This window comes from Neodiprion virginianus, chromosome 2 (genome assembly GCF_021901495.1).
Source record: "Neodiprion virginianus isolate iyNeoVirg1 chromosome 2, iyNeoVirg1.1, whole genome shotgun sequence".
In the NCBI taxonomy this organism is placed as follows: domain Eukaryota; kingdom Metazoa; phylum Arthropoda; class Insecta; order Hymenoptera; family Diprionidae; genus Neodiprion; species Neodiprion virginianus.
In genome coordinates, this window is record NC_060878.1 from 28,078,439 (window position 1) to 28,104,235 (window position 25,797).

The 25,797-nt window shown below is 35.7% G+C and overlaps 1 protein-coding gene across 8 annotated transcripts in view; it reads left to right on the forward strand.

The window, feature by feature from the left end:
• LOC124298718 (solute carrier organic anion transporter family member 74D) overlaps positions 1-25,797 on the forward strand; it is a 96,235-nt gene that overhangs the window by 61,925 nt on the left and 8,513 nt on the right. For 5 of the 8 annotated variants that reach the window (XM_046751100.1, XM_046751103.1, XM_046751099.1 and 2 more), the window contains 11 exons: positions 7,097-7,577; positions 8,605-8,939; positions 9,839-10,059; positions 10,315-10,455; positions 11,355-11,477; positions 14,947-15,111; positions 15,235-15,430; positions 15,562-15,739; positions 15,926-16,166; positions 16,475-16,603; positions 16,780-18,925. In XM_046751100.1, the coding sequence (XP_046607056.1) occupies positions 7,242-7,577; positions 8,605-8,939; positions 9,839-10,059; positions 10,315-10,455; positions 11,355-11,477; positions 14,947-15,111; positions 15,235-15,430; positions 15,562-15,739; positions 15,926-16,166; positions 16,475-16,603; positions 16,780-16,946 (2,232 nt within the window). In that variant the 5' untranslated portion in view covers positions 7,097-7,241 and the 3' untranslated portion in view covers positions 16,947-18,925. Of the gene's footprint in view, positions 1-2,268; positions 2,290-7,096; positions 7,578-8,604; positions 8,940-9,838; positions 10,060-10,314; positions 10,456-11,354; positions 11,478-14,946; positions 15,112-15,234; positions 15,431-15,561; positions 15,740-15,925; positions 16,167-16,474; positions 16,604-16,779; positions 18,926-25,346; positions 25,426-25,797 lie in introns of those variants that run through there. The other 3 variants (XM_046751101.1, XR_006906863.1, XR_006906864.1) reach the window with 3 other exon arrangements.

Sequence of the window (25,797 nt, forward strand, 5' to 3'; positions counted from 1 at the left end):
CCCTGTTAATATTGAAAGATTTAACGATACGTTTTTGATGAGTAAATGGAACTCTATAATAATAAAGTTCGATCGATCGATCGAAAGTAATCAACACTGAGGTGTATATTGAGGGAATTAATGTTCAGCCGATGGTGTATAAAATGTATACGCGGCAAAGCGTATCGTTGGACGACGAATAAAACGATCGATCGGTAAGTGAGACCGAAATTGTTGAAAACAATTGACGATGGTCGGACAGAGTTGTAATCACCGCAGGGTTCGTGCGCACAGGGAAAATCTGGAAAAACGAGAAAAGTCAGGGAATTTCAAACATGAGACTGGAATTTTGGGTCTGTCGTAGAAATGAACTCGTTTATATAAAAGTACCGTCGATCTTAACAAAAAGAAAAAAAAAAAAAAACGGCAATCACAGGCTATTGTTTGTAAATCGATAATCAGACGGTACGATGGTTACTAGATAATATTAAACGTATTGATAATAGTGTCACTAATCAGCCTCTGCATATTCCTTGGAAAGTTACTGGAAAAATCCTGGAAAATTCAGGGTATTTCAGATACCAAACGACCGTACGAACCCTGTAACGGGATACGAAGAATCGTTTAAAATTGAAACAAGAATATTTATATGCGTAGGTCCGTATTAATAACAAGATACGAGATAAGTCGTCCGTCGGCTGCAACTTCACGTGCTCCCGGTACATACTCTACGTGCCGATAAAACAACAAACGATGACGACGACGGCGATACACTTTCGTACTTTCTCCGTTCCGTTGATCGTCTAGGTGTACCGGGTGTCTATAGCGGTATTCGATCACCCCGAGGCTACTACGAGCGTTTCGTCATTCGATTTGATACAGATAGATAAAAATTTCCACATCAACTCTATTACGCGTTATTTTTTTCGGGTTATACTAACTGCACGTGTGTTATTCTTATTTGTACTTGTTTCACTATCTAATTTTTATGGGTAGTGTGGGTAAACTTTACTTGTAACATACGAATCACGAGGTAAAAAAAGTTGTATACATTTGATTTTAACTTCAACGGTACTTGAATATTTCCTACTTTTTTTATACCGTAACCGAATAACATAATTCTGGATACAAAGTGGAGAACAAATTTTTTTAACCGCTCGTACAATATTTTACGATAATTCTGACCACACGTTTCAAACGATTTATTGTAACGGTATCGATTTTACTACAATTTTCTAATAACTCGTAATTAATTAAACTTTTCTCAGTGTATGCATAATGTGGCGAATTCCGCGGTGCGTTGCGAATATTTCTCGGATCGCGAAAGAATGAACAAATGAAAAAAAAAAAAACAAAAAGGCTTGCGGCTAAAAGTTTTGCAGATCGAGGACCGCAGCCCCGATCGGTCGGGCGGACTCGGTGTAAAAAGAAGATAATAAAAAATGAAAATAAAAATCTTTCATATCTGGATACGGCCGGTTAAAAACTGATGACTCTCAATCGCGCGACGAATCGTCGTGTGTGGGTATGTAGTTACCTATTTTGGTACGGAGACGGCAGAACGACATGTATTTTTTTTTTTTTTTTTTTTTTCTTATAAATCTTTTTCCTCCTTTTCTTATCTCTTATTTTTCTCGCCTCATCAATAACATATAGGTTATATATCGTACCTACATGCAGCGTATAGTATACCATATATATCGTGAAATACGAAACTTTCTTCTCGCGGTATAAAAATGGCGGATCTTAACACTCTCGCGTCTATAATATCTATATGTACAATATACTTACGAAACACTGTAAAATACTGTGCGCACATATTCCCATGTAACGTGCATGTGTGTAGTTATTTGTTTCGCGTCGATCATGCGGGCGCGAACCGAGTTGAGAAGGGGAGTTGAGTGGGGTAAAAAAAAATAAAAAAAATAAAAATAAGCAAATAAAAAAATTAAAAAAATTAAAAAAATAAAAAGAAAAAATGCGAAAAAAAGACAAGAAAATAAAAGCATTAAAACTACGTTGTCTTTTTGGTTCTCTCTTCAATTCTCAATTTACTTTTACCTCTTTTATTCACCGACCATAATCAGGGTCACCCGGTTTCGAACAGAGCGGAACACCTGGCCAATTTTCAGAGATCGGAGGCTGTTATACGTACATATACGTACGTATTATAACCCATCGGAGCGTGCAGCAAGAAGGCGGGGAGGCGACCGGTGACTAGACAGAAAAATGGCAAACGCCCAAGGCTCTGTTGTTAGTCATCCTCCCGTCAAAAGTAAAAACGCTCTTGCCGAATATACGTATGCATAGGTATGTGTATAACGTAATACGTATTTACGTGTATAATACATGTCTGTTGTAAAACACGTATACAGATATATTTATTCACTGCATGCGTGATGACTGCAGGCAATTTTTTGTCTACCTCTGGGCCGGTATGTGTGCGTATGAAAGCAACCGGAATCATTATTCGATGACTATCTGCAAAGCTGTAAGAGAGCCCCCCCCCCCCCCTCCCCAGGTCAAATTTTTGCGAGATCCTTTTCTTTCCGATTCTATTTGGTCGTTTTGGTTTTGTTCGTTGCTCTTTTTTTTTGTTTTTATTCTCGTTGTCTTAGCTCGGTCGAAAAACTGGCTTGCACACTCTGTAAATCCGCCTCGTCACAGGAGTCGGGACCCCGATATTGCTACTTCCGTGATTCGCCAGAACTGTGTAACTACTGTTGGAGGTTTAAAGACCTTCGAATTTGTTCGATTGTTATATCACCGGGCAGCTGTTTAATTAGATAATTTCAACACGCTCGCGACAGGTACAAATTACGATGTGCTGAAGTTTCTTAGTGTATTGTGGTCACACGATCAACTAATACGTACAATTTTCAATTGTTTATGTATTTTTAATTTTATTATACTCGTCGAGTTCGGGCGAGTTGATGAGAAATTTATTTTGCCTTATGTTGGTGGATGTTGCGATTCGGTAAAGATTAAAACGAAAGAAAAGAAAATAGCGAAGATTCGTTTGCGTTCAGAAATAAATTGTTTCGCTTTTGTTATAGCTAATCATGAAGAATCATAAATCCATTCCTCAATCGTATTATACCATTATAACACATCCGACATGATCAGTAAACTAATCAACCACGGATTCTCTAATCACCAAAAAGGTTTCGCATTTCTCAGTCTGGTCTCAAACTCTCAAAACGTACATCCTACAAAGTCATCTCAAAAATCTGTTTTCACATTTCGCTCCGTTTGATGAAATGCGTCGGTAAGTTACCGACTGTAAAGAGCCAGAATTCAAGCTAACCCAGCCTCTCGTCGACTCGATTCGACTGCGAGAGAGCGAACCGCCTATCGGCGGCAGGGTGAACCGCCGAATACCGAAACTCTGTTTACGATTCTCGTATTTAACCTATACCTACAACAATAGGAATGATTTAAATAACTGGTTGGGCATTGAATCGAACCTACGCGTATGGCGAGTGTATTTTTTTTCCACTCGTTTCATATTTAAATATAGGGTATGCGTATACGATATGATTATTCAAACACCCACGCATATAATTGTCAGGCTTGTTACGCACGCGCGTCTTGTATAAATGCATTTCATACCGTCAGATATGTACGTAAAAGCGCCGGCAGCGTGTCTCGTTGACCCAGTTCAATCTCTCTTCCGTTCACATTCATACCGTCGCGATGCACACGTGCCCCACGTGCGTATGTGGCGATGTGCACCACACGACGAGCTGCGGCAGGTCGAAACCGAAGCTGCTCGTCGATCCGGTGGCGACGAAAAGAAGGGTCGGGGTGAGGGGGGGGGAGGCAGACCGACCGTCTCCGAGTTCGGTCGACGAGGCGAGCGTTGCATCTGCAAACGGCGTAGCTAAAAGACGACTGGAAGCTTTCGCTGATGCCGTTGCTGCTGCTGCCGCCACTACTGATGCTGCTGCACAGCAAGCTATGCAGGTTATTTAAAGGACAATTTTATAGGCCGTGACTTGGAGCTATTTGCAGATTTAGTTGAAAATTACTACCAATGCTGTTCTCTACGATTATTCAGCCCTCTCTGGCCGAACCATCTTCGAGAGGAATAATAATAATTGCTTTCACATGTTGTGTGGGTGCGGTTGTACATTTTTTTTTTATATTTTTTTTTAACCAAGCAACGATGCAACGCAAGAGGTTCCTTTACCGTTTCTCTATATTCGGTTTAGTACCAGTCGCTCGTCGCAAGGTTTTTTATTTATTTATTTATTTATTTATTTATTTTTTTTGGAGGGGGCAACTTGAAATTCTCAATATCATGCCGAAAACATTGAAGTCTGCTCTGTTTATCAGAGTTTATTGCGTGACCTGGCAATCATGAAATATCCAGGGAATTTCTTTACACGTAAACAAAAGTTGTGAAAAGGTCAGCGATTTTTTTTTCAATAACCGGAAAATTTGGGTAATTTTTTTTTTAAACCTTTTTTAACCTGCAAAATGACTTGTTGAATCAAAAATTCTCCGTCAGGTCCGTTGGACCAAGTGTCGGAAAACAATTGAGACGTATTTTTTCTTTTTATAGATATAGTTATACTACAACGTGAACATTGTGACGTGAAAATTCGACGGGCTATATCTTTGCTAACAAACGTTGAATCAAAAAAAGAAAAAATACGCGTCAATTATTTTTCGTCATAATAGAATTTTTCGGAATTTTTCATTCAACGACTCGGCTGAACGATACATTTCGGCAGCTACGAATGCGGCCGATTAATATGTTGTTACTCGATCACATTCCATTTCGTAATACTTGTACCGTAGCGATTGTCGTCGTTTAAAACGTATGATCGTTTATACCATTTACGAGTAGGAATTTTCTTCTCTGCACTACTAACTGGGTCACCCTTGCCCCACCGCGATGTTATTAGTTGTCGTTGCTACTGCAGTTACGTATGCGAACGACCCAGCAGCTGCATGAGCTAGCCTCCTCCTATCTTTGAACTATGGACTTTTACCGCGCACGTTTTTCGCCTTCGCCTTCGCTCTGCGGCGCTACTTGTACTCCTACTTGGCGATCACTTGACACACAATTTTGCAGAGTTGCAGGTTCGCTGTATTAGGCTGCGATATACCGGATATCAGGTGGACGCCATATTTATTCCCTTATGTTTTCATTCATTTTCGTAGGGTTGCATTATGTTATAAAATTCTCGCGAAAGTTACGAGGTCGGAAACTAATCTATAGGAAACTAGGCTGAGTGATCTGTTAGAAAAACTAGGACCTTCCTTCGGACGAAGGAGTTAAGAATTCGACAAAACGCGAGGTGAGTTGACTAGAATTTCCCGAGAAGTTGTTCGTCCGCTGAATTCGAGAATCAATGTTAATTAAAATCTCTCGGAAATCACATGAAACCGTTTGGAATATCTCAAAATCAATTTAAATTCGTTTGACTTTTCTTGAAGTTAGTTTGAAACCGTTTAAAACCACGGGAAATCAATTCAAAATCGCTTGAAACTTCTTGAAATAGTTTACAGCAGCTTCGAATAATTTTCAAACTGCTTGAAACCGTTTGAAATCACGTGAAACCGTTTGGAATCATTTGAAACCAATTTAAAATCTCTTGAGATTGATTTGAAACCAATTAAAACCACTGGGAATCAATTCAAAATCGTTTGAAACTGCTTGAAACAGTTTCAAACAGCTTTGATTAATTTTCAAACCGCTTGAAATCGTTTGAAATTCCCTTGAAACCATTCGGAATCGTTTTTAACTTCCTTGAAATCAGTTCGAAGTAGTTCGAGGTGGATTTAAAACCGTTCGAAACCATTCAAAACCGTTTTTCACGTTATCCGCAACAAACATCTGCGCGTAATTAGATTTTCTACAACCCCTGTCATGTTTTCAATTATAATAATCGTTAATTTCTCCAGTCAAACCACCTTTCCACACGCACAACCACTTTCGAAGTTTCCTCTTCACGACAAAGCTGTTCTTCAGGGGAATAAATTCTCACGGTTTGTTGTTTTCACACTTTTGGTGCTGACATCTTGATTTAGCTACTCAACAATATCAGATTCCCCCGATAAACAATCCAATCACTTACCAATCAATACAGAATCCAACTACGGGGATCGATTCCTATTAATTGATAGTATAAACTCATAGAATTGGGACGTTTGGTGCGGGGAAGGGGATCAGCGACAGTACACGAGGCAGGGTAACCAGCTGTTGCTATTGCTGTTGCTGCCGCTAACCAGGAGACGCTAGTAGGACAGTGAAAGGAGCGACCTAGACCAACTCTTTCAGACTGTTTCCAGAGAGACAGATGGACGTTCGCTGCCTGCGCTTTTTACTCTGCATACTTACACCACTTGGCTTACAGCTGATGGAATAACGACGATGACAATACGACCTGTTACACCGTTACGGAATTAGTTCCTGCCGATTTCTTTTACCATTTTTTTTTTTTTTTTCTTCCCTCCTTGATGCAAAAACGACTCCCCTAATGGTATATAGATGTAACGAAATCGCTGTAATACGAAAAATTGGAACGAACTGTCAGTAATGCTTTTGAACAAATTGACGTGCATGTATCGTGTACTGAAAATAGTATAAATCGATGACTGTTTTTTTTTCTTTTACTGTTAATAGCAATTAAATTTATTCAAACTAATTTCGGTTTTTTCCTCTGCATTATGCGTAATGTGAACGCATAAAATTGCTATCTTTTCCAATTGCAGGCAGTCCTGTTCCATGATCTATCCGATCGATGCGTATGTATGTGATATAGAGTTTCGTTGCGTAGAAAACAGGAAAGTGGTCATTCTTACCCGTAGTAATGAAAGTGAACTGGTTTCCCATCGCGTCCTTTCTTACGGTTTATCTTCGCGACACAAACACAGAGATCCGGAAGAGTGATTCTTGTACTGGTGGATATTTGCAATTTTTTTTTTTATTCACCTTTGTTCAGTTCACTTCAATTGTTTTTCTGTTTATATTAAAATATTCAAACCCAATTTTATAACCTCTCTAGCATACGAGACCTGTAAAATGTTTTTATTGATTGTACGACCATGTGGCGGTTGATAAATTCTTAACATCTGCAATCTTTTTTTTTTTTACCTTTTGCAGACTGAAGAGACGAGCCGGTTAGCGTGTGGACCCTTACCAAGGTCCGTAGTTGAGACAGGCGAAGAGAAGAGAAGGGGGAAGGAGAATAAGGAGAGGAACGAAAGAAGAAAAGAAAAGCAAAATTTTACAAAAGGGGATAACGAAAATGGCGGTCGGGGACGGGCAGATACTGGGGAACGAGGCGGTGGATTCGCTGACGATAATATCACCGAGTTCAAAACTGTTGAGTGGACCGGGTAACGGTGTTATATGCAACGCGATACCGAAGCACAATAACAACGGACTTATGCCGAATGGAAAACCGATCGAAATTGTTTCTAACGGCAAACCAGAGGCTGGTGATAAAAATTCAAATGGCACAAACACCGTAGAATTTTCTGACGAAGATGTCAGCTGCGGATGGGGAAGTCTCGTTACACCTAAGTGGATGCAGTGCTTTGCTTCGAAACAAGCATTCTTAGTCATCTTTTGTATCACCTGGGTAAGCGTAATGGCATTAATGTAACATCGGTGATGGTAAAAATTGGAGAAATTAAAACAAGTTTAGTTTAAGTTTAAGCACACTTTTTACTGTATTGAATTCACAGAAACTAGGGGTTAATTGCTGAGGTTTTAATATGTTGCATGATGCAATTTTCAAAAGTTGCGGGCTTGTTTTTTCTCTTACTGTACCCTTAGACGTAGACAAACACGTCTGTGTAATATGTTGACCAATTGTTTTTGTTACGCTCTGCTTTTAAACGCGACGAATTGTGTTTCGAAATTTCCAATCATTGGTTATGATTGTTGGAATGATTTTGAAAATTAGGGTTTTGAAAGGGAATATGAAAATCGGGTACCCTTACGCAGGAAGGCGGTTATTGAATAGATGAAATATGTTGACATCTTAAGAAACCGGATAACAAACACGCAACCTTAAAGCCGATCTTGTGTCATGAATCCTATTTCGTGTTGCCTGCATAATCAAAACGCAGGTTCATTGACATTTGTCAATATACTCAAAAAGTTGCTACATGTGACCTTTCAATCTCAACGCAATTGCGAAACAGAAAAAATTGTGAAATAATAGTGATTTAGAAAGTTCAGCAGCCTTTAACGAAAAAGTTATTCGGGTCAAACTTGAACCACATACGTATACGTATATAGAAGCTTCTGTGTTGAAAATTATACGAGGATAAGTTGGGTATATTTAGCATCCTGGAAGCATTGTACGGTCTGACTAAATATTATTTCATTACATTCGTTACGTTCTGTTCTTGGGCAAATTGATTTTTGATGGTATGAATTGTCAGTATAATATTTACATAAACAATGATGTCGATTTCTCTTAAAAAATTCTAAATTGTTTCAACTAATCAACGAGCCGAACGAAAATACGATTTTGAACTTATGTTTACCAATCCATATTTAAATTGGTAAAAAGAGATGCGCCAGTGAAGTTTGAGGAAAAAATGTCGACCTTCGATTTTCTCAACTATCTAAAATCGGTGTAATTGTAAAATTTTCAGGTCCTCCAGGGTATGTATTACACCTACTTCGTATCTGTAATAACGACAATAGAGAAGTTGTTCCAAATACAGTCGAAAACTACGGGTATAATAATGTCTGCAACCGAGATCGGGCAAATCGGTTCGTCGCTTCTTCTGACCTATTACGGGGGTCAAGGTCACCGGCCTAAATGGATAGCGTGGGGGATGATCTTGTTCGCTGTAAGTTCCTTCTCCTGTTCCATGCCGCACTTCATATTCGGCGATAAACTCATGCGGCAAAATGAAATGCTTCACACGACCGGCCCCGTTCCACCAAACTTATGCAAGCTTGAAGAACCATGGGATACAAACACGTGAGTAAAATACGAAAAGAACGTCATTCATACTTTTCCTCCTAGAATAACTGATGTAAATATACATGTATGTGTTATCGTTTTAAGCATATTTGATATTTTTTTTTCTACGAGATGCAAAGTGGAAAAAGAGATACAAGTCATTAGAAATTTTTCTCGTAATCCCGGACAACATTTTTACGGCATGAGATCATTACGTTAACATTATCGGAGTAAAATACGAAAATGAGGCAAACTAGTACGATAATCTGTTTATATATAATGTGCAAGAGAAGCAAAAATTGACAAATATGTTATGCAATTAACTGCAAGTCAAATCGTGAAGACGAGCGTCAACTTTATTAACAACGAACTTTTACCGTATGAATAATAATAGTGTGGAATATTTTTTGGTATATATTTACATATAATACACAATGAAACGATTGATAAAAGTTTACCCATGTAGTAAGACAAACACGGAGACGGGTATAAAAGATATGCAGAAATGCTGCCCGGGATGTGCATTCTGACCAATTCTGACCTCGTTTGTATACATATTATGTCTGTGTATAAGGTACATTTAATACGTCGTTTAAGCATAACAGTTAATAATACACCCGTCTGACCATTATTTGACCGTCCTTTGACCGACCGTCTGGCTTCTAATTTTAATTAATATTTCCGACCCTCGCAGTTATAACCGTGGATGTTTTATACGTGCGTACGTATGGATATACCTCCACGTGTAACTGTCATCCAAGTTCTAATTGCCTTGTGATCTTTGATTTTCAACTTTTCTTCCATCGCAAAGGATTCCGAATTTTAATTAAAAACTAGCGCCACGGCACCGCTTAGAAACATTGAAACAAAACAAGTGATCATTTTATATTTATACTAAAATAATAACACGTTCGCAGGACGAGGGATACCACGCCTGTGTTGCGGAATCTGTCCTCAACTTACTGCAAGGAAGCTTTCTTAGAGGAACGGAGGATACAGAGCAAAATCACAACGATAGTTTTGGCTATATTCTTCGTCTCTTTACTCGGTGTTGGAATGGGCCAGACGGCCGTTTACACTCTTGGGATTCCTTATATTGACGACAACGTTGCTAGCAGAGAGAGTCCTCTCTATTTTGGTAATTTGACACCCCTTTTTGCTTCTTTAATTATTTTTACCCTTATTTGTCATCATTGTTTTACCTCAAGATTGTCGAATATTGTCTGAAAATTGTTTCTCTTGTCACGCAGAAGATTTATATGTATTTGTAGCATGTAATTGTAATATACGTTTCAGTGTTAGCGAGTGTCTCTTGATTTGCAAATTTTTGTCGCGTGTCTTTTTTTACTAATTTTCAAAAGGTAAAATTTATGATTTTCTACTAAAATTCCAGCAATTACAATCGGCGTGAGAATACTCGGACCAGCTCTCGGTTTTATACTTGGATCGCTCTGCACAATGTTGTACGCAGATTTGTCCGTAACTCCGGAAATTACGCCTTCAGATCCTCGATGGGTGGGTGCCTGGTGGCTCGGTAAGTTTATTCCTCTTTTATTACGAGCTGCATTTAGCGTTTCAGCCAACAATTCCTCGCCTTCTTATATTCATTTAAGTATATAGTATATAATGCGAATGTTTCGTAAACTACTGCATGTATATATATAGGTAAAAATACGAAAGTTTTCTCTGTTCTTAACTGCAAGTATTTGATTTTAATGGTACAGCGAAAGTTTCGCAAGTTTCCTAGTAATTTATCGACAGAGTTGTACAAAGTTACGGCTATTATTTGCTATATAAAAATGAGAATTTTCATTATACAAATTGAGTTTAGGTAACGTGTAAAATAATTTCTCTGGTAAAATATAACATTATCATTAGTTTAATTTACATGATCAAAAATATAAACGTAAAAACGGGAGATTTTAATGAGAGAAACGGGATGTTTTAGCAAGGTATTTTCTTGTTGAAGGCGAAAAAAAAATTTTCTTGTCGAAACTATTCAAGGTTTCGTTGAATCACCCTGAAATTGTAGGTGTGTTAAAACGTTTGAATCTTCCGTGAGATTAAATAATATTTATTCACCTAGAGCAAATATCTTTCACCGGTCCTTTGTTTCAACGTAGTTCCTTTCGGAAACATGTTCTTCTGAAACTATTTATTTTTAAATAATTACATTAGTATCTTGACTCCGATTAGCGCCGCCTACGTTTCAGTGAGCACTTTACCTAATTTTTATACCGTAAATAAAGGTAAAGACAAATATCAGATTAACCTAAGTGAATATGAAAGTTGAACTCGACCGATGTTATTTCTATTACATAAGAGATAGATTGAATTTATTTACGATTATGGTATTTGTTAAATAAAATTATCTAGATAATACGAAACACGTAATATCGACGATTAACGACGGCACGTTTTCATCCTCTACAGGTCTGGTACTCGTTTCGGCGATGCTACTGTTGGCCAGCGTCGCCATGTTCGCATTTCCTCGGCGTTTGCCATCTAGCAAAGCACCGCTTCGGCGCGATGATGCGAACAAGCCGAGTCTCAAAGGTGAGCGAACAATTTCGCATTTTATAAGCTGATGCTTTCGTTTTTATTTTACTGTACTTCTACGTGTTACGATGATTAAAAATGATTAAGCATAATTACGCATAACGGCTGCCGATGATAACGATTGTGGAAATGATTGTAAATAAGAAAGTATCGCGGCTGGATTGTTTGTTGTTTATTTTTTTCTTTTTTTCCTGTTGTTTGTAATATCGTTATGAATTATATCCTTACTACTTTCTAGTTGGAACTGTGATACATATTTCATACTATTAAATATTGGTGAAAGGCTGTCGATACGTTCTATAAATATACTAGCGAACCTGAGGTGTCTAAAAATACACACCAATAAAGACTGCCCCCTAAAAATTTCTCGCGTATGTATTTACCGCAAAGTTTAACATGAGGTAAAGTCAAGACAGTAATCACGTGTCTTTTCTTGTATGACTTGCACATCTTCCGTTGCTTCGCAATAAAATAACACAGAAACTTGAAATTTTTATTCGGAATGTGTGAAAAGTCTGTCTACACCTGATCATAATCGTGCTGAATTTATCAAGCTTCTGTTAAATTTGCCGTTCAACAGACGTTTCAGAGTATTTACACGGAGACGCATGACACGTATAGAATCAACTTTAAAACGACATGCTAATTTTCAACACAACGATCTGAACGTACGGTAATGATTCGAAATTTACACAAGTTGTTTCCAATGCCGGGCGAACGAATCTGTTTAGAAATCGGGCTATTTTAAATGCGTTATATCATGACGGTAGTGTGAAAGATACTTATTACTACAATCAGATTTGAATCGGATATTTGTAAAAGCGCTTGCGGGGTTATCGATATAGAGCAAACTTCAGGAGAGACGAAGCTTTTAGAGTATTTTTAAGCGTGTGTCGCGAAAAAATCAAAAGAAAAAAAATAACTGGTTCATTAGGCAAATCACACTGCGGGTGTTACTTGTTTTTTGCGGCGAAATTGAACAGCTTATCACGCGGGTTCGATCAACAATTTGTATTTTCCATCTACCCGAAAATGTATAATTATTCAGACATACATCCTATGACGGTGAGTGTAAAAAAATAAATGAAAAAATTTCATGCTCGGACGATAATTTCCATATCTGCAACTTCAATGCCCAGAGTATTATCGATTCGTTATTGTTATTTTTATCACCTTCCATTTATTGTGCACACAGCTTTAATAATAATTAATCCATGCATGTAAAAAATTCCAAACGTACAAATGTATGCGTGCGTGTGTATGTATAAAATAGATAGCAAAAACTCAGTGATTTCGGGACTCTGATCGTTGTCTTATCGTCGTGACGCATTGCCTGACCACGAAATGGCATGCGTTTATACATAATAACATAATGAACGCGTATGGTATACATATACAGCCGTCTGTTAGGTGGGGCAAGTTCAGGGTCGTTTTCACGTACGTGTACCTCACGCACGTACACGCGCGCATGTATACACATATATACACGGCGGACATTAACCGTGTATGAAAACACACGTATACAAGTTGTTGCTTGTGACTTGTGTGCATGTACGACTCGACTTGACTTGCGGCCGCGGCCGCGGCGAAACGACCGAGAGAGTAGGCATTAGCTGGGAATACTGTACGTACACTTGGGGACAATGAATCTGAGACTGCTAATTTTTTACACTAGACAGTTACGTTGGTAACACAGAGAAACCTGCAGCGCCACAGTCAGCCGAGCGCGAAACTAACGCAATCTCAATAAACGTAACATAACCCATGACCGTCGAATCTAACCTTAAATTGATGTTCTGACAATCTGATAAGTCATTATACCCGCGGTATTCTGAGGATAGCTTCGACTGTCATGAGTTATGTTTTGTTTATTGAGATTGAGTTTGTTTCCGCTCGGCCGACTTTGGAGCTGTAGGTGTCTCTGTGTTGCCAACATAACTATCTAGTGTAAAGAACTAGCCGTCTCAGATTCATTGCCCCGAGTGTACATACATATGTGCAAAAATACGCGTAGCATACGTATGTATAATAGAGGCTTGCAGCGAGCGAAGAAGCAGAGAGGCCAACTCTGAGACTAACAATAAAGCAAATCTCTCAATAATTTGAGGGGCCTCCCCCCCCTACCGTACACCCACCATTCCACTGTTGCCGAATCTTGAGACGCGACCTGCATCCACAATTCACTGCTAATCACGATCCTGCAATTCGAATGTCTGCAACGACGTCTCGCGGATTTTTAACAATATGCGTGGGCATTGAGATATTGGGAAAGAAAAACGGAATATGTCGCAAGATCCTACTGTGAATGATCCCGTAACGTAGATGTTATGTGGGCCGATCCGCCAACTTGCGGGTAGATTTTTTTTTCTTTTTTTTAAAACTCAACATTTTGATCTGACTGCAATTCGGATTTTTTATAGTGTACACTGAAATGTGGAAATACTTCAATTTTTTGGTTTTCACGCATTACTATTTGTAAGAAACAAGTTGATCAACTTTATCATGCCGTTCAAATTGAAGCCTTGTCACGAATTTTTAGCACTTCTGGTCGTGGGGGAAAGAAATAACAACTGATACGTTTTGTGTGCAAAAATGTCTGAGTTATTCAAATATAAAATTCATTCCAATCTATATACTCAAAAAACTTACAAATGAAACACTTTCTTGTGTTGATATTTCCAGTCCTGTATATGCAAAGCCCCAAAAAACAAATCATTTCAACTCTTTTTCACTTAAAAATAATAAATTCACAAAATTGTTTCGTATTTCAATTCAGTATAATATACGCGGATTTGAATTACAAACAATTGACATTGATACAGTACTGCAATAATTATTTCATTTTTTTTTTTTTTTTGTTCACTCTTTTCATACGAAATCTTTGACGAATAGAATTTTATTCGAAATACATATACGACAAATTTTCATAAATACAAATGATGATTACACATAATATATTTTCCGCTTTGAAAATGATTTAATTTTCTTTGTGATAAAAAAATAAAGCCTCGCATTTAAATAGCTTGTATGTCTCATATGTATTTCTTTCCTTCTGTTACTATTCTTGTGTATATCTATAGTGTGAATGTATATTGTACTGGTACATTCTTCTGATCTCATATAACTCTGAACGGTAGTGCTTTTGTTAATAAGCTCCATATTGAGGTATGCTGGTATTATTATATACATGCGTGTAACAACGCGCGACACGAGTTACTGCAGGTCAATGAGCCTTAGTTTTTCTGGATTAAACTTGTTAACGAAATTAATCTTGCCAATTTTTTATTAACGAGTAAACCGTCTTTTAAAGTCGGTGTTTATTGAAGTTGCTCTTAAATACCTCACAACTGTAGTTGTCAATCCTCAACCGTCATTCCTTCATTGTAACAACTTACAACGCATTGAACGTAATTTTTTATCATATTCGTAAAGTTGATAATTTAATTTTAAATATCTTTTGTTTTAGATTTTCCAAAAGCCGTCAAAAGGTTACTCAAAAATGATATACTCATGTTTCGAACTGCGAGCAGCGTTCTGCACATCTTGCCTATCGCCGGCCTCTACACTTTTCTACCAAAGTATCTGGAGAGCCAATTCCGACTTCCAGCTCATCATGCTAACATGATTTCAGGTTGGCATGGAAAACAGTTATAAAAATTAGACTCATCCCAACTTTCGGGTGGTCTGAAATCGAAAATATGGCTAAGTAATGAACTGATTTGTTTAAAAGTAAACATAATACATTTTTAACCAGGAGTCGGAGGTATCCTTGTAATGGGCCTCGGTATAGTGCTCAGTGGGGTATTTATTCTGAAAATGAAACCCAATGCCAGGCTAGTCGCTGCCTGGATCGCCTTCACAGCTATCGTCTATGCCGTTGGCATGGGGATTTTGATGTTCATTGGATGTCCGATGGATGATTTTGCAGGGCTTGTGTTACATCCTGAACAGTCAGTATATCAGGTTATTTTTCAAATACGTGTGCAAGCAATTTTATAACGTGTTTGATTTTTTTTCTTGTCAAGCCAATATCACGACCTTAAAATATTGTAATCTTGACTATTACTTAACATGATTACAGGAAAGTTGAAGATAAGAACGTCTTCAGTATGTCTAGTTTTGCGCTGACATGTGAAACAGATTGCGAATGTGATTACAACAAATTTAGTCCGATCTGTGGATCCGATGGTAAAACTTACTACTCGGCTTGTCACGCAGGCTGTTCCAACTACGTTGTTGAAAACGACAAGGTAGTTTCCGTAAGTACCAAGTTATTTATTTAAATTCATTAAAAAAACATATTTGTACAAATATGTCAATGTCGTAGCGTATTCTCACTTATGGTCTTTCTCTATTCTATCAAGATTTCATATTTATGGCTCAAATGTCAATGTGTAATTGTTATTTTTCACTACTGACAAGAAATTTTTGCTATCACATTTTAGTATTCGGACTGTCAGTGTATTGATCAGAATTCTACACACTCCGATCCATTGGACACTGCAACAATTGGTTACTGCGATTTAGACTGCAACAACTTCTGGGTCTATATGATTCTATTCTCAGTCTTTGTTTTCATTCATTCTACGAGTGAAGTTGGCTCCATGCTACTGATACTCCGATGTGTCGACCCTAGGGACAAGGCCATGGCTTTGGGGCTGATACAATTTGCAATTGGCCTTTTCGGTGAGCGGAGGCAACGAAATTCTTCCTTTAATTTCCTTAGAAATAATTCTTCAATGCAGAGAAAGAAAAAGAATCATCTTGACCATTTCGTTGTGGGTGTTTTAGAAACAAAAGTTTGTAAAAGGAAATTGCGAATTGACGATTTTTCAACATGCAATTTCAAACAATATGTACAGAGTTCAACTGAACGGTTTCAAATGTATTGTCTTTGTATAAAGCTTTGAAAACGTTCAATAATAAGCATTCTCTTTTTTCCTTATTTGTTTCTGTTGTTTAATTGTATAAATCACTGTATATTATTCTTTTAGGTAACGTTCCTTGCCCCATAGTTTACGGTGCTGTTGTAGACTCGGCCTGTCTTGTGTGGGACGTTGCGTGCGGTGAACGCGGTGCCTGCTGGCTCTACGATTCTAACATATTCCGAATGTTTTATCATGGTAAGTTAAAAACGTAACAATAAAATATTCGTCGCTTTTGTTTCAGCATCAAATATTAGAGAAAGAATTTCACGCTTAGTTTTACAATGATATACACCGTATGTGGTAATACAATGTATGATAGATCTAACCAAAGGTAGGAAAGAAGCAACACCCATTTTTCATTCGTTATTCAGGTACTACGGGCGGTATTTTGCTCTGCGCATTCATTACTGACCTTGTGGTATGGTACAAAGCAGGCAGTATAAACTTTGCGGATGAGAACGAGGAAGGAACGGCGGAGGAAATGGTGAATTTGAAGAGGTCGGATCGACAACGGGCACCCGACAACGATTACCTGTAAACGGAAAAAAATCGACAAAGAAAAATCCCTCCGGCGAGGCGATGGAAGACACAAGGCAGAGATTGCATTTCTTGTTACTTTTTTTTAATTACATATATATATATACATGAATCAAAGACAAAGGTGCTTATAAAATGGTATTGTACTCGTCGTACGATTCATTTTCTACGTGAGAACTTGTGTTTTTAAACGTTGGAACTGCACTTCGGGTAGTCGAGTGAATGACGGCCAACCGTTATTTTCATTTAAATGATATATTTGCATCAATCACGCCTATCGACGGTTACTACAACGACATTTTAACAACCTGTTATACGAGTCTCATTTGGTTTACTAAAAAGGAAAAAAAAAAAAATGAAAGGAAGAAACGTATCCAAACGATAGATCTTTATTCGAGTACATGATAATATTATGTACGAGATCGCATGTGTATAGGTAATGTTATGTACTACTATGATGCTCAGCGCGGAAAAAATGCCATATTTGTAAATAATTTTTAAACGCGTGCGTGGTGTTGACTGCCTACGACTGACGTGTTGTTTTCGAATGAAAATAGGAGATACTACAGGCGTAAAACAGAAGACTAAAAAAAAAAAAAATACAACAAACTAATTATTGAACTCATGCAAAGGGGATATATATCTATACGCATATTACACATGAGAAGATATTTGGGAGTAATTATACCAATTACATCACACATTTACTTCACACGGGTACGAAAAAAAAAAGTAAAAACAAAACTGACTGACTGAAAGTGCAGAATCGAAGTATAAAAGTATGAGAGAGAGAAAAAGGAAAGAGAGTAAGAGTGAGCGAAAGAGAGCGCGAGAATGTTATACACCTGTTCTAGGATTGATTTAATCTCAGTGGATATAGGTAGCTATAACAAATGCGTTTTGAGTATTGCTAAGAGGAATTTATATTTTGCTTGTTTAATTTTGTTTAATTTTTTTTTTTCATGTCGTTTTCAATCATGTGTACCTAAGTTATTGCGACTTTCGTGCCTAATTGGGATTATGCTGGGTGCCGTATTTTTACATCGTAATATATATATATACGGTAAAAATGTGATACTGTGCATTTTACATTTGCAATTTTGTACAAAATGCATTGCTAACGACTGAGTGGTTGACGCGCATGCGCTAAAATTCGAGAGCAAGAGCATCTGTTTTGTCAAGGTGACCAACATTTTTGACGTTACATGCGTCGCGGCAACGTGTCATCTGAATATATAAATATTGGTCACCCTGTTAAAACAACTGTTCTTGCTTTCTAATTTGCGCGCATGCGAATTAACCCATTTGGTCGTCAGCAATTCACTCTGTATATACATACAATATGTATACATGCATATATATATAATTATACAAATTTTAATTGTTTGATGATTGAGCTGAGCTCTGTAGTTACAATTACGATAATTATTTTTACAAGTATTCTTACAGCACATCAGCTGGATTAGGATCGCAAGGTTACCGTATCAAATATTATTGATCCATGCTCAGTTGAAGAGCATCATATTTTTATTTCTATTGCCGTATATTTGTCTACGGCATATAGGAAGTTTTAGATTGATTGACACGTTCTGCTGTGAAGAAAGAATCACATTAAATTTTATCACTTCTCTTCCCGATTGTTTATATTATTTATGTTAATCGGGATGCAGTGTTTTAGTAGTTCAATTTTATATATTTAACAAAAAAAAAAATATATATATATATATACATATATACACACATAAATACATATACATATATATATATATATATATATATATTTTTATTATATTACTTTTACGTATCGTATGTACATAGAAGAGATGAGAGTTTATTATATTGATTAAATTTATAACCATCCGAGGGGCGATATAGAAATAGGTGAGGAGAGGAAGAGAGGTCTAGAAGTTACGAATTCGTAAAAAAATTAAAATCAAAGAAAAGTCTTGACAAAAAAAGAAAAACAAAAAAAAACAAAAACCAACAACTACATAAATACCTATGCAAACACAACCATACATACAAAAAATACACGAGATATTTTTTTAAACGAAATTTGATGAATATTAAACAAAAAATTGTATTAATAATATAGCATAAATATTACCGTGACGTTAGAAGCGGGAGAGAAATAATTTTGAGGAAGCACATGTATAATAAAAGAGAAAAAGAGAATTTAGAAATGAAAAAAAAAAACGTATTTTAATATGGTGCACTTTACACACGCAAAATACGCATGACACACGTGTTCTACATGGTTTAACCTTCTTCGTAACTCATTTTGATGAAGACTCGGTGACAGAGTATCGTGCATATAAAATAAAAACTTAACAATATGTGATGAGTCAGGAATATACCTTAAAGCGCAATTTTACAGATTAATAATGTATTTAAAAAAAATTTCCTTTGGATGTATGGTCGCGAATCATTGAAAAATGTAAGGTATTTTATTACCGTATTGCTTTGAATGTAAGTCAATTCTAACTTAGAGTTTGCGTATGCTGAAGTAATACTCTTTTCTACGAAATATTCTGGGAATAGACCCTGTTAGGCAACACTACGAATTATTCTACGAGATTTTTTTTCCCCTCCCCCGATTCATATTAAATACCAAAATTTGTATGTGATTCTGTCTTGAACTAAGAAAAATATGTTGCATTATTTGCTATCGACTTTACAGGAATATAATCAACGAAAAGGCTTACATAGAATACACAGCGATCGACTTGCAAAAAATTATTTGAACATCTTGAAACTGTAATAAGAACAATTCTTTCACAATTTATTTTATTGGAACGAAAAAACTGACTGATGTTATTTTAAATTGCTAAATAATGTTAAACCACAAATATATCTCATTCACAATACACAATAATACAAGATATTCATTAGAAAAATCGTTATTACACTTTAATCGTCTTTTGAATAATATTTTTAATCGGACGAATTTTCAGAATTGAGTTTACCGGTATGATTAGCGTGATTATATCGATACGAACATACTTTATTGTACGCGTTACGAAGAAACGGTAACGAAGAATGGACAAAAAATGGAGAATTTTCTAAATAAAGTCATGCATAAATACATACATACATACGAACACACGTGCATGTATACTTGCAATATTAAATCAATAACACGTTGTTTAGCATGCATCTATGACAGACATAGCATGCTTGGACATCGAATACATACACACATACAGAGGAAGTATATCGAACTAGACAAAAGTTCGACCCTAACAATTATCGAATTTCCTTGCTAATTTTTTTAGTCCCTTCCTTACGACAAATTATATACTAGATATTCTTTCAGATGTTTTTTTATTACAAAGTCTTTGGAGAACCGAAATTTTCAATTTAGACATTTTCCGCAATCAATGATATTCTTAATTGACTATAACTTCTGAATGCCAAATCGGATTATCAAATTTGGAAAACTCGAGTTGTCCTAAGGAATGTGATAACATATCAGCAACGAAATCGAATGGGATGAGAGTCGGAAGTTTGTCAAGTTGGTTTAGAAAGCCTGTATATATATATGTATATAATGAAAAAAGTTTATAATTATATGTATAACGTTTTGAAAATTATTAGAGGAAAGAAGCAGGAAAGAAGGCGAAATAAATATTTTTTTTACTGCCGCGACGCATATTTTAATCTGGCACTAATCATCATTTGACATCCATACATGCATCTACATATATACATAGATATATACCTATATAGGTATAGCGGGTTAATGTAACATTCATTAATAGACGTAATTAACTATATCTATATAATATAATACAAAAGACTTGATGACGACGATGAAATAAAGTCAAGATTAACATCATTCATTATGAAACTGATATGATAATATTATTAACAATAATAGTAACAATAATCTTCCTCAGAAATCATATTTTTATATCTAACCATTACCGTAACTGTATAATATATTATACACGATACAATATAATATGTATATGATATTAAGGTACGCACTGTCATACTTACATATTTCATTTTATCTCAAATCACGCATCACTATACTGACGAACAAAGGTAAAACACAAACATACACACACGCACGCATATAGAATAACGTAGGATAACGTTACAAAATTACACCTAAATATGAATAGTAACAATATAATGTGTAAGATGTAATCAGTACAGATCCGCGTTTTTGGAGCGGCGCTATTTTGGCTGTTGATTACTTAATATATTGTGAATTGTGTTGTTCCAATTACTCTTTTTTTTATTCCTCCACTGTCAATCAATTTCCCACACTGAGTAATTGCCAATATATTTATATTTCGCCGTGTAAAACGAGTGCGAAAGCAGCCTGATCAACGAACAAATACCATCTATGAAAATCTTCTCATTGTCAGGTTCACTCACTTGCGGAGTTACGTATACAATTTTTCCATTTAATAATGATGTTTTGTTTTCTTCAAATTTTCATGCCCTTTTTTTTCCTTTTTTTTTTCTTTTTTTCTAATTCTATTAATTCAATTGTGATCACGTTTATAGCGTTTACTGTTACATTACTATATATATATATATATATATACATACGCATACACATACATACACACATACATACATCCTAGTAAACACAAATGCCGTTATTATATTATATATACCATTACAATGATTACGATGCTAGGATAATTAACAATATCTTATTGCTGCTCAGGTAGTGAATAATATGGATATAGTCGAAAAGAAATATGGGATATTGAAAAAGCGAAGGAAAACGAATGAATTTAATAATTGAGGAAGCAAGACTTTAGGAGCGTAATAAATAGTAGTGAGTATGCAGAAAAGTATATTACGTACAGTAATGATCCCGATTATCGTCGATAGATTAGGAGTTAGTAGTACAGCCCATAACGATTTTTGAACTCTGTCATTATCTCATCATTAAAGCTGCAAACACGTGTATTTATTGAAATTTTGAAATCGGTATATCGTGATATTATGAAACAAATTGGCCTGTTTTTAATTTAGAGACAAAGTTGAAAAAATGCGAAGACGTGGTTTTTCTGACAAACGAACGCATGTACATATAATTATATGTAATGTAATTATACAATGATGAAATTATCACATTATGGCATTAAACACATGTACGTTAAGGATCTAATTTTACACGTGTTGTACTCGTTGAATGATGAGTAATAATTGTTGGTACCAGGATTTTATATTTTCAATAAACAAAGTTTTTGAATAAGGATCTAGCGTAATATACGTAGGATAAGAATAATATCAAAACTCAAAAGAGTTCTACCCCCCAATAGTAATATAGTACGTACAAATAAGTATGATATAGTGTAGCTTTCGGTCTTGCAACTGAAACATAAGTGCTAGTCTTTAAATAATACATAGCATTATATACGTAAACATTTTCACAATTAGCGTTGGCGAATGTGCGTATATAGGATATATAAAACTAAATATATAATACATGTACCTACATGCAGACAAATACGAAATCATAATTGCCATATGTTATAATGATTGTTATTACCATACCTAGATCTAGATAAAATCATATGATCGAATATTATATCATATTATTATTACACGTATATACATATACGATATAGTTGATGATTTATAAATGTTTTGATTCTTATACATATGTTTTATATATGAAATTTATTCGTTTTTCTTTTTTCTTTCTTAAATTAAGAAACGTTATTGTAATTATATTAATATAATGTACGTGTGCATGTGACGTGAAACTTGGATATATCGGCATGAAAAATTTTAATCAGCTGTCTGTATGTAATCCAAGCGCTGTACAGACATTTGCCGAATGATTTTCAACTTTTTTCTTGGTCTTTATTATTTTACTTTATAAAAAGTACGATAGAAATGAATTATAAAATAGTCTGATCAGGCCATTATTATCACTATTGTCGTGGTATTCATGTTTTGTACATTTGATAATATTATACGTGTTTGAGAGCTATGGTGAGATCCGTATTACAAATTTGAAAAATGAATTTTGTAAATAGAAGAAGGGTGTGTGCATCGAAAAATTTTCGACTTATGTTACGGATCTTTTTTTTTTTTTCTTCCGCTAACGTAGAAATCATTTTATTGTTCTCGTTCACTCAAAGCATCCAGCATATTGTTTAACTGATCACCTTAGTTACTCGGGCATGATTATTCTTGTACTCGACTACTCCTTACATATTTTTCTTCCGAATTCACATATATGTATGTATGTGCTACATTACGAAAATCTTGTTTTTACATTAGACACGACCCGATCCGTTACGTAAATGTTACATCACAATTATACCTCTCACGTTATTGTTTTAATTATACATATACGTTATATACGTATAATGCGAAAACTGATTGAGCAACGCGCGTAAAAAGAAGCCAATGTACTACTACATATTTTTCAATTAATATTAATCGTATACAAAATACAATTTCAACATAAACAAAGACACACACACACATACACACACGTTGTTTCTAATTATAATTAACGAATTTGTTTTTAATAAAAGGCAATTTAAAGCGGTAATTTAAAAAATGTATATATATATATATATATATATTATTTCTTAAACAATAAATGTTACGCGAAGTGAAAACACTGATCATCGATTAACTTATACCGGGGCTTATGGCCATGATTGTATCGCGAATGAAAATCTGAAAACTGAGATTTCAGTCTGTGAAAGTCTATTCCCTCACATGTTTCACTCAATTGTGGTCTACAATTTCCGGTTTCAGTGTAAGGATTGAAAACCGCTGACAGATATCTACACACCTGTAATATTATATACCTACATATAATATTATATAAGTATGGAAATTTCGTAGTATTATCTAGCCGTACAGTTAATGTGTATCACAAAGCTGCTTACTGAGACCACATCAACAAAAAAAAAAATGATGAAAATATAATTTATCGATAACTCATTAACGCAAACAGATCATGGCAATTAACCCTCCGTTGGCCAGCGTATACGGATTCGTGCTTTCTGCTAAACGGTCGCTCGATTCGATTTCTTATTCTTCATTAAATTGCAATTATTAAATTGTTGAATATCTTCTTAATCCAACTTTCGAAATATCAAAAAGAAACCTCGAAATAAGTACCTAAATGGTTAGGAAGGTATGTTTTTTTTTTGCTTTCAAGGAGTTATAAACAGCCGTGGACGAATTCGGATACGTTTGCAAACGGTGTATTGAAAAAAAGCACACGAACAACGATGAGTTAATTTCCTAGACAGAAATGACAAGTTGAGTGTAACGCAAAGACGGAACTTACGATCAGTTTCGACTGAAAATTAATTAATTTCAAAAAACGAAAATGCCGGCTAACTCGGCGTTTGATTTTACTGAATTGATCTAATCGATTTAGCTTTACCCAATGTAGCTCACATTATTACGCCATTTATCATTATTACAGTAAATCTTTGAAGATACGTCGACGTAAAGTCGTATTGTCGTGATGGTACAGAGCCAATTTAGCTAATAATAATAATAATACTAGTACTAATAATAACAACAACAACAACAACAACAACAACAACAATAGTAATAATAATGATAATGATAGCATTAGTTACATAGTAATAGTAATACGGATACGAGAATGATGACAATAAGAACAGCCCCGAGAGTGTAATTGTTTTGCATGTATTGATAACATAGTGGTGCCCTGTTACAGAGCCTGAAACATGATGAAAAATTTCAGAACATTTTGGGAAATTCGTCATTATTTCGAAAACTTGAAAACTTGGAGACTCTATAAAATTTCAAATGATTGTTCATTCGGTAGAGAAATCTACAGAAAGACGCCTAAAATTTTCTTAATACCATCATCAAGCGTCTTTTAAACAATACTTGAACCTTTCTGGTGCAAATGAGTATCGTATTTCAAGTGCAGTGAATTTTAGTGAATGCTAATTCGAATGTTCAACCAACTGTTGCGTTCAGCGATAGTTTTAGTCACGGTTATATTCACTTTACTTTGTGGTGTTTTCAGCAATGAAAATATCGTTTTGGAGTGCTTGCGAACACGGGAAGAAATTCTGTGGATACGCTGAAGGTGCTATTTTTATTGCTATTCATTATAATGTTGCTTACTGCCATCGAAGTTGGTGGGACCGTTTCTACTAGAGAGTTCAAGGTTAGTTCTATCACCACTAATTTCACGATCAACTACCATACTAGAACTACTTGTAGTTTTTTTTTTTTTTACGAAAATGTAATGCAGCAGGTCAACTTACGGTGAATAGGAGTAGTTTACAATTTTGTAATCAAGAAGTCGAATCTGCTAAATACTTGGCTTATCCTTCTACGTAGAACAGTCGACATACAGTCGTCGCTCGATCATTATACAATAATTTGTTGAATTTTTTTTTTTTTTTTTTAGCGCCACGAAATGACTGCCTCAAACACCGCAGCAAGTCGGGGTAATCTAATTGGATCATTCTGGTTTCAGAAGGTGTAAGGTACGGATCATTGACGGTGCTAAACTTGTCGAGAGTTTTGTACGGATCCTAAGATCAACAATTATTAGTGATCGTTTGCATCTTCATGATGAAATACTATTTCCTGACAGTGAAATACATTCGTTCTGCCTTTTTCTTGTTCTTTACAAGGCAAGCTTGCTGTCATGTTTTTGACAAGCAAGGTCGGCGCCTATAACATTTCTTAAATAATTTATTACAACTCTCATTTCTACAAGCTTAATTCTTTCGCAATATGAACAGAGTACCGAAAGTTAAATTACTCCTTGATTGACCCTAATCTGGTAATGAATATCTAAAAAGTATCCAACCTTACACTCTTAGGTGTAGAAGAAAAGATGACGTAGAAATGAT